This window comes from Sinocyclocheilus rhinocerous, unplaced genomic scaffold (assembly GCF_001515625.1).
Source record: "Sinocyclocheilus rhinocerous isolate Xijiao unplaced genomic scaffold, SAMN03320098_v1.1 scaffold1065, whole genome shotgun sequence".
Classification (NCBI taxonomy): Eukaryota; Metazoa; Chordata; class Actinopteri; order Cypriniformes; family Cyprinidae; genus Sinocyclocheilus; species Sinocyclocheilus rhinocerous.
The window spans coordinates 129,101-139,707 of record NW_015628720.1 but is presented as its reverse complement, the minus strand read 5'-3'; the positions used below and the strand labels follow the sequence as shown (position 1 = coordinate 139,707).

The following is a 10,607-nucleotide window of genomic DNA, read 5'->3' as shown; positions in this document are numbered from 1 at the left end:
GCTGAAAATGGACACCGATGAAGATGAGGATAGTGATGAAGATGATGATGACGACGACGACGACGATGATGATAATGACGAAGAGTGAGAACACATGTTTGTTCAGTGTAAATTTGTGCTCTGTCGAAAGGTTTTTACTAGGGCTGTCCTCGACTAAAGATTTTTCTGATCGATTAATAGTTGTTCATTTAGTCGACTAATCGCACGTTTATATTAATAAACCATATAATTCATAATAATGAGCCTTTAATTGCCTATAGTCTATCAGTGCTCAAGTACACACATAAAGCTTGCCGCAGCGCACTGCTGAAGTAATGATTATGAATGTGTCAGGGAAAAAAACAGCAAGAAGACTGCCTTCACATTATAATAATTAATTGACAAACTAGTGTTTTCTGTATTTTCGGCTGCAGTGACGAAGTCGACGACACTGACTCATCATCTCCACTAGAGCCCGACCGATATATCGTTTTGCCGATTTTGTCAGCTGATATGAGCCTGTCGCAGATATATCGTATCGGCGAATATGCCACCGATATGAAATTTTTTTTACAAAACATAAAACGCAGATAAAATGTTTGTAAATGGTGTAATTGCGTAGTTTGTCCAGCAGAGCGCGCTCCATTGTTTGCTACTGGCGACCTGGATGAAACGCTTTAAAGCTTAAGTGTATGAAATACCATTGAAACTTTGAATGGCCATATCTCCGTAATGGCGCGGCGGATCTGCACCAAATTCGGGGATCCCTTCAGCTCGAGGAACCCTCTCGAACGCCGAATCGAGTGTACGTCTCGAGGCCCCCTTTCGAATGAGACCACCCCCGCGTCGATAGCGAATGCCACCCTTCGCGGCTACCGACGTGCAGCGGGTGGCATTCGAGAGGGCTCCTCGAGCTGAAGGGATCCCCCGAATTTGGTGGAGAATCCGCCACCACGTTCGCGAAATAGTGACACCAGCCAACACTTTCACTTCAGTAAGGAGATCTCTTGTTTAGGCAGCAGCATTCAAGCGTTGTCTTATTTGACCGTAAGTTAAATGCCGTGCCTCCATTACATATCTTTGTCACGTCATTATAAGTGTTTGATCACCACATTTGAGTGATCATTGCAAAAAATGTGTTTATGTATATATATTCTGTTTATGTATATACTGTATTCTGTATTATAGTACCAGTCAAAAGTTTGGACACACGAATGGGAAAGTGTCCAAACTTTTAACTGGTACTGTACTATAATATACACAAAGAATATCGGCCGATATATCGATATCGGCCTTTTTTTACTCCCTAATATCGGTATCGGTATCGGCCCCTAAAAACCCATAACGGTCGGGCTCTACTTTTAAAACCTTTTGTCATTAAATTTTTGAGTACTCATAATTTAGATCTCTTATTTTGCTGCTTTAACCATATAGCTGACAGTCAGAAGATCCAGTCACACTCTTGACTTTGATGCTCTGTGTACATAATGCTGGACTCCGCCGGACCTCGGCATCTCTGTGGATCTTTTAACACCTTCCCTTGTTAGCGATTCTGCTGCAGTCTGGATTCTGTATGCTGTGCTTCTGCTGCACTTCTGGTCTCTGGTTTTGCCTTTAGTTACGTCTGCACCTCATGTCAACTTGACAGCTGTAAACAAATCCAGTGCTGGAGTAATGTGCATTTTCAGCAGACAGTTTTTGATCTCATTTGCTCTTCTTTTATCTCAAAATGCTTATTTTCTTGTGTTCTCCATGTAATGTTATCAGTTGTCATATTACATTCCATAAGGATGCATTCATGAATATCCCAGCCTGTCCCTCCATTAAAGGAATAGTTCAACCGAAAAGGAAAATTCTGCGACTGAATCATGTGAATCGTTTGGGAAGACTTGAACTATTCCTTTAACACCCTCTTTTCTGTCATTCTGTTCCAGGTTGATGTTTCTTTGTGTTATTGGTTGCCTTTTTTTAGTGTTTATTTCTTTTTTATGTGACCTCTTTGTTTTGCAGATGAGGGCAGAAGTGCAGTTGACGCAGCGGGCGGTGCTCAGATAGTTGCCGAGCACATTAAGTCTCTGGCCGAAAGCACTGACCCGGCCACCGGGAAGCTCTTGACTGTCTTTTGTGGCATGCTGATGAACTATAGCAATGATAATGGTAATGACCGATCCCCCAAACCAGGCGATGTTTTTGAATGGTCCCTTATTGGTATAGTCTGAGATGTTCTCTAAATTATTCACGTGTTAGTCAATACTGCCTAGATAAGGCAACTTTTTTATCTGATTCTCTAAAAAACAGACGTGTTTTGGTTTAAGTCTGACGACAGTATTTCCTCACAGTTGAACATTAACGGTAATATCTTTAGGGGACCACTCTAAGAAAGCCTATGTGTTGTTTAACTTCTCCTATGTATTCTGAATCTAATGTCTTTCACCGATTTGACATAAGTTTGCTAAATGGCTACAATCTGCTCCTTGTGTGGTGATTAGCTTCCATGTCCTTTGCAGCTGGTGGTGGTGTTAATGTTTAGTAATGATATGAATTCAGCTGTCTTGCTTTTTTTTTTTATACTAATCTATAATAAATATAGTTACATTTTGTTACGTGCAGTAGCAAAACATTTTTATTAATTAATTAAATATTAATTAAAAAAAATTTTATAAGCTGAATTTTTTTAAATTGTTTATTTAAAATGATTTAATTAAAATGTTTTTAATTTAAAAACCTTTTTAAAATATATATTTTAATTTTATTTTCAAAAGTAGCTGTGTATTTGACAAAAAAATTATATGCATAAAAAAACATGTCACTGTGCACTTTTTTTGATCAAACATTCACTGACTTGATGTAATTTTACTGGGGATTGTCTTAACAAATAAGTCCCTTTAATTGAAGAATCCAACATGCAGGTTGACTACTTCCACAGCTGAATGCTCCAGCTGAGCAACTGCCATTGAGATTAATGGAAATGATAACATATAGCTTTCCACCAATTATCTCTTGTTTGGACTGCTTAAACAAACAGAGCAATGTTTTGATTGGCTGTTCATATTAAACTAGGATTTTACCATTTAAAAAATGACACTCTTCACATTTAAAACAATAGTTCACCCGGGATACATATTTGGGACACATCCTATAGTTTTCAGTGTCCATATCATGCATGCCCAGGAGGTTACATAAGGCTCTGGCCTTGTGCTATTCAGCAGTGCAGTGCATTGTTTAATATTTAAGGAAATGCAGGCAGTGTATTTACATCTTTGTGACTTGATGTCCTTGAATAATTGATGGACAGGCCAAGCCCTGCTTCCCTCATCCTGGTTTGCCGGCAAGGCTTGAAATGGTAATAGCTTTTTTCGATCTATTACACCTCACTTCCAGAGGCTAGTGCAAATCAACAAATTTAGGTCAGGCATTTTTTTTTTCGGTTTCCTGATGAAAATAAATGGTGAGATATGATTTTAATGGAAGAGAACAGCCAGCGGGCTGCTTATTATTGCTGAATATCATCCTCACGCTGTTTTGAACCAGTCTTTTCTTTCCCTCATCTCTCTTTCTCTCAAATGTTGTGTCATGTAACAGATTGCTTTTCCTTGCAACGTGTATCTGTTTTAACTTAAAGCCTGTCATCATGTTTACTAAGCCACCAAGATAAGTGACTCATCTAATCACATAAGCTTATCACTTGGGAGGTTTTATGTACATCTTTCACTGTACTTGCCTGGTCAGATCTTTGTTTTTTTTTTGTTGTTTTTTTTGCTTTTTTTTTTAAATATCTTGGCAACCAAAATACTTACTGAACCGTAATGTCTCTCATTGCCGATTCATTCCCTTGTGAAGAAGCAGCACACTTTATCATACTTTTAAAAAGACTAACTATTACAGAAATAATATTCTTTAAAAGGATATACGTAAGTGTGAACTGAATGTAATGCTAATTGCAACAAAATGAAAATGTATTAAATTTAAATTTATATTAAATGCTATTAGCAGAATTTTAGAGTGCTTTTTTAACCCATGTAAGTACATCTTAAAGCCTTATTGCTTTCATTAACACTTAATGAACATGGCATATTTATGTACTTGTTGAACGTTTTTGCTTCATATCTGTTAGTATAGGCCAGGGCTGTCCAAACTCGGTCCTGGAGGGCCGGTGTCCTGCAGAGATTAGCTCCAACCCTAATTAAACACACCTGAACCAGCTAATCAAGCTCTTACTAGGCATAGAAACTTCCAGTCAGGTGTGTTGAGGCAAGTTGGAGCTAAACTCTGAAGGACACCGGCTCTCCAGGACCGAGTTTGGACAGGCCTGGTATAGGCTATCATTTATTTTAGCATGCCTGAGAGGCTATATTGACCACTCAGCATCCAGGGATGGAATTATCCTTTTAAATGCATATGTTTGTGTTATTTATATTGTAAAGAGTAAAGTCACTAATTATTCAGTTATTTGGTATAATCTAGTTTTGCGATGGCTGATTTTTGCTGTTTGTAAACTGTCAGTGTTATAGCTTTCTGCTCTACTGAAAAAGTAAAGTACTTAAAGCATATAAATCTTACATGAGCTTTAGATGAGATGCAAATACTTCACAGTTCTTTTAGGAAACGTGACTCATTCTCCATCAGTGAGATCTGCAGGTCCCCGGTTGATATTTCCTTGACGTGATTTGGGCTTCGATTACTGGCGGGAGTTCCTCAATGATTTCTGGCTAATGTCCAGTTCTGCCAAGGCTTGTTATGTTGTGTTTTCTCATGTGATACATTTAGCCAATAACTGTTGCTCAAATGTTCCTCTTGCTCTCAGACCAGCAAAGCTTCTGTGGTCGATAAAGCAAATAACAAGCAATTATGAAGTAGGGAGGAAGCATTTTGGACTGTCAACTGTTTATTAAATGTGATGAAGGGACTTCTGTTGCATAAATGTTTTAAAGGTTATGTGCTACAATTCTTTGTACCAAACTCTGTTTCCATGGTCTTTCATACTCAATAACATTTTCTCCTTTTTTAACTGTGGATGTTTTCCTCTGCCTGGGCCGTCTTATTTAACACAGCTCTCTGCTGTCTCAGCTGCCGTCTCCTCTTTGCTTCGTTGAATTTACTGATCAACATCTGCTTCCTGACAAATTGATGGCACTAGATGTGTGCCGGTGCCGCCCACATCTTTGTGTCTCATCGAGACATTTCTAGACAAACTGAAACATCTTTTCACTGGGTATTTAAGGGCTTACTTGTGCAGCTGTGCAAAATATGACTGTTAGTAAACATAAACAAGACATAAAATGATACATTTAGTGAGCTTTAAGATTAAAATAAGTAGTGGTTGACTAGTATTGATTTTTATTTATGGCTTATAGCGATTTCTTAGAGAGCAGAGTGGCCGATGGGCGATATAAAGCCAATATTAAAATAAGTAATTGTCAACCGATATTGATTTTTTTTATGGCCAATACCGATATCTTAGTGAGCAGGGTGACCAATGGACGATATAAAGACAATATTAAAATAAGAAGTTGTCAACCAATATGTATTTATTTATTTATTTTTAAAGCTGATACTGATATCTTGGAGAGCAGGGTGACCAATGAGAGAAGTAAAGCCGATATTAAAATAAGTAGTTGTCAACCAATATGTATTTATTTATTTATTTTTAAAGCTGATACTGATATCTTGGAAAGCAGTGTGACCAATGAGTGAAATAAAGTCAAAATTAAAATAAGTGGTTGTCAACCAATGTTTTTTTTTTTTATGGTCGATACCAATATCTTAGAGAGCAGGGTGACCAATGAGCGATTTAAAGCCAATATTAAAATAAGCAGTTGTCAACCGATGTGTATTTATTTTTATAGGTGATACCGATATTTTTTTACAGCTGATACCGATATCTTGTAGAGTAGGGTGACCAATGAGTGAGATGAATTCGATTTGATTTTTTTAATGGCCGATACCAATATTTTAGAGAACAGGGTGACCAATGAGCGAAATAATTCAATATTAAAATAAGTAGTTGTCAACCAATATTGTTTTTTTTTTATCGCCGATACGGCCTATACCGATATCTTGGAGAGCAGGATGACCAATGGGCCATATAAAGCCAATATTAAAATAAGTAGTTGTCAACCGATATTTATTTATTTATTATGGTTGATACCGATATCTTGGAGAGCAGTGTGGCCAATGAGTGATATAAAGGTGATATTAAAATAAGTAGTTGACAGCCGATATCGATTTCTTTTATTTATTGCCGATACAATATCTTAGAGAGCAGGGTGACCAATGGCCCATATAAAGCCAATATTAAAATAAGTAGTTGTCAAACAATATAGATTTTTTTTTTTATGGCTGATACCGATATCTTGGAGAGCAGGGTGACCAATGGCCTATATAAAGCTGATGATAAAATAAGTAGTTGTCAACCAGTATTTTGTTTTAGTGGCCTATGCCAATATCTTGGAGAACAGGGTGGCCAATGAGCGATATAAAGCCAATGTTAAAAATAAGTAGATGTCAACCGATATTGTTTTTTTTTTTTTTACTCCGTCATCTGGTAAGTTTGTGCACACTGGGAATTATATTTTCTCAAATGAAGTCCAGGTAAGACTGATTTTACGTGCAGTACACAGTGACATGACATAGTGGCAAATTGTATATAGCGCATCATACAGTTGCGCTCAGATGCTGGCATTTTTAATGCTGTCAAAAAGCTGCTTTTAACACGTATTGGCCAAACGGAAAATTTCTAAGCCGATGCCATTAATTAAAAAATGCCAAATATCAGTTGATAAATCGTTAATGTATTAGTCAACCACTAAAAATAAGTCAAAATATCAGCCAAATAGAAAAACTTACAGGCTGATGCTAATCATTTAAAAAGGCCAAATATATCGGCCCTGGTAATGTATGTGTTGACCACTAAAATGTCTGCCAAAATTACCAACAAGATATTCTCTATAAAATATATTAAAATTTGATGCAAGATTAATTCTCAGGTAGATTTCTGTTCTAAAGACATTTGGAAATTTGTACTGGAAAACAAGTGTGGTTGAACCAAGTATTTTCAGTGGTGAAGGACCCGTGTATGTACATGAAATGTGATGGCTAAGCAGTCCTTTGTTCCATTGTGGTCTTGATTTATCTTTCACATTTTTAGGTCAAGACTATATTTTATATAGTCTCAGCAAAGCACTTTACAAAAATGAAATCTCAGAGCAGTAAATAATGTGACTGCATTTTATGTACAGTCTGTAATACTTTGAGCTGGTAAATTAACTCTTTCAGCCTCTAGCCTGTTTTCAAACATTGCAGGATATAAACGATGTTGAAATCACTCATAACAAGTGATTAATTTTTGATTACTTCTAACATAATTTAGTTTTAGAAGATTTGCTGAAGAAATGAAATCATGTACATAAAAAAAGAAACTTTGATGAATCATAATTAAAAATAAAATAGTAAAAGTAATACATAAATGTACACATTAAGCTCTGAGTGGATCAGTGAATTACACCAAAATTAAATTTTAGCATTTTACAATTACACTTTTAGTTCATTAAATATTTTGAATTCTTTTTTTTTTTAAATTTAAATTTTAATTAATTGCTTTATTTAATTTTATGTGCTTTTGTCATTTTTATCAGTTTGTTTTTTATTTATATATAGCTTTAATTCATTTTAGTTTTAGTAATTTTAATACTTAAAATATTTATTCCTATTAATTCCTATTAATTTATTTCTATTAATTCCTAATTTCTGTTAATTTCTTATTTTTGTTCAAGTGTTTTCATTTTTTTTTTTTTTCAATATTTGTATTTCTTAATATTTTATTTAAGCTTTTTTTCAGTTACAAAAATTATGTTTAATAGTTTTAGTTTCACTTGTAGTTATCGATAACAACACTGATACAAACTTATTTTTGATGACAGTGGTGGCGGATAGCAAGTAACCACATTTTTATTCATTGTGAAAATCATATTATTGTGTGTGGCATTGGATATAAATATTTTTAATTAAAAAAAATTGTGTTTGGATAAACTCCATTTATTGCAATGTAATTGCCAGAAGAATGATGAATACATAATACTTAACCATTAATGTAAATGACTAATATATTATCTATGTTGTCAGAAAATGATCTGCATGAACCAGAATAAAGAGAATCTCCTGTTTTGTCTTTCCTCTCTAGACTCGCTGCAGGCTCAGCTGATCAGCATGGGTGTGATCCCCACGCTGGTCAGACTGCTGGGAGTTCATTCTCAAAACACCGCACTCACCGAGATGTGCCTCATTGCCTTTGGCAACCTGGCAGAGCTTGGTGAGTTACCGATTCGATTCAGTCACACTGCCTACTACATATCCAGATTTCCATATATTAAAATACATCAGAACATGTTGGATAAAGCTTGCACGTCTCTTTTGCCTGATCCTCAAACAGAGTCCAGTAAGGAGCAGTTTGCCTCTACAAATATTGCAGAGGAGCTGGTTCGACTCTTCCGTAAGCAGGTGGAGCATGAGAAGAAGGAGATGATCTTCGAGGTGTTGGCACCACTCGCTGAGAATGGTGAGAATCGCAGTGATCAACAATAAATAATGATTGAACACGCATGAACCAGTCAGTATAGTGTCTTTTGGGAAAACACTTACAATAAGTACATTACTTTGTGTTTAGCATGCGCGCTGATTCGCTAAAATGGACTTATCGGCTTCTGTTCAAAAACGACAAGGGTGCTTGTCTGCTTCTGCAGTAAAACGTGAACTTGCGATGCCTTGAAAGTGGATCATTGGGGTTCAGATCGCGCTATATGTGGAGAATAATGCACGGCAATCAGCTCTTTTTTTTTTTTAAAGTGGCGTTTATCGGTTTTTGCAAATGATATATATATATATATTTATTTATTTATTTTTATTTAATTAATTCACACTTTGAAAACTAAAAAAGATTATCCATAAACAAGGCTGTAGGTAGACTAATGTAATGCTGATATATAAATAATATAACATATTGATGGCAAACATCAGACGGACACAAAATTGCTAAGATCTGACAGTATAAATTTTATGTTTTTTTAAAATTTATTGTTAGGCTTTGAAATTGATGGAAAAAATAAAAACTATCGTCCAGTTGCCGATAAGTTCAAAATGATCAAAAACTGAACCTGTAAGTATTGTGGAGAAACTTATTATTGGAAAGATATATGAATATGGTATACATATAGTACCATAGCAGTAACTATCACTGTATCTTGGTACGTGTTTGTAAGGAGTTTTTTTTTTAATCTTTGCGTTTTAAATTACCACGGGTGTTTTGTTAATTCACAGTTGATGTATTTCTGTTCCGTTATTTCCATAATGCATCAGTTAGTCGTGCTGCTTTTGCTTTCAGCATGAGTTGAGGGTCTGCAGTTGTTGATCAGGCTTGAATATGGATATGGCTGGTGGAGCGCAGACCCACTGACCCACTGACTGAGTGACTTGGGCGGCAGAGTTCAGCAGCTCAAAGGCTTTTCCTCCCAGCTGTGAGCGTGTTGTGTTACTTATATAGAAAGTCAAACTCCGCCACCTGTTGTGGTTAGAAACAAGACACTTTATTTATGAATGCATGCGTTTGCAGCTGTGTTTTGGCTCAGAAAGCTTGAGCATGAGCCAACAAGATTTCATGCTCAAAATATTATACTTAAAAATCATCAGTTTACCAATTTTTTTTTTTTTTATGTAAGCTGGAACATCAAAACCGGCCAAGCTATAGAGAACGACATCTCTCACAATGCAAAACCTGGCTTATTTGATGGTGAAAATATCTCAAAATGAATTTTCCAAGACGCTGGCTATTGCCTGCGGTTGAGTCGCGGGAGAGAAAGCTACAATTACGCAGATGCGTGAGATTTCTCGGCTTCTTCTCTGTTTGGATAATAAGTGTTATCACTGCCATTGCCACCACCATCGTTTCCTCAAAATAGGACTCTGGGGTCTGCTTACAGCTGCGGTCTGGATTTGCTTATTTGAAGGCAAATCCTCCAGCCGCGGTCAGCTGCTCGGTGTGTCTGCGAGCGCGTCTGAGGATTTGAAGCGCCGTTGAAATGTGCACCTGAAAGAAAGCTGTGTGTGAAAGAGAGCCAGTGTGTGTTTAGATGGTGAAACTTGAATGTTGAAGTGTGTATTGAAGGGAATCAGATAATAAGGTGTTATTTGTTCTGTGAATAAAGAAGTGTTTGTTTTTGCCAACAAAACATCCTTAACATCTATCCTCTAGATAGATAGATAGATAGATAGATAGATGGATGGATGGATGGATGGATAGATGGATAGATAGATGATGGATGGATGGATGGATGGATGGATGGATAGATGGATAGATAGATGATAGATAGATAGATAGATGGATGGATGGATGGATAGATGGATAGATAGATGATAGATAGATAGATAGATGGATGGATGGATGGATGGATAGATGGATAGATGGATAGATGATAGATAGATAGATGATAGATAGATATATAGATATATAGATGATAGATGATTGATAGATAGATGGATAGATGGATGGATGGATGGATGGATGGATGGATAGATAGATGATAGATAGATAGATATATAGATGATAGATAGATAGATAGATGGATGGATGGATGGAT

The 10,607-nt window shown here is 36.3% G+C and overlaps 1 protein-coding gene across 1 annotated transcript in view; it reads left to right on the top strand.

Annotated features, from left to right (window-relative positions):
- rap1gds1 (RAP1, GTP-GDP dissociation stimulator 1) overlaps positions 1-10,607 on the top strand; it is a 39,512-nt gene that overhangs the window by 13,426 nt on the left and 15,479 nt on the right. Inside the window, exons 4-6 of the mRNA XM_016550100.1 lie at positions 1,990-2,136; positions 8,159-8,287; positions 8,408-8,533. Coding sequence (XP_016405586.1) covers positions 1,990-2,136; positions 8,159-8,287; positions 8,408-8,533 — 402 coding nt within the window. The remainder of the gene's footprint in view (positions 1-1,989; positions 2,137-8,158; positions 8,288-8,407; positions 8,534-10,607) is intronic.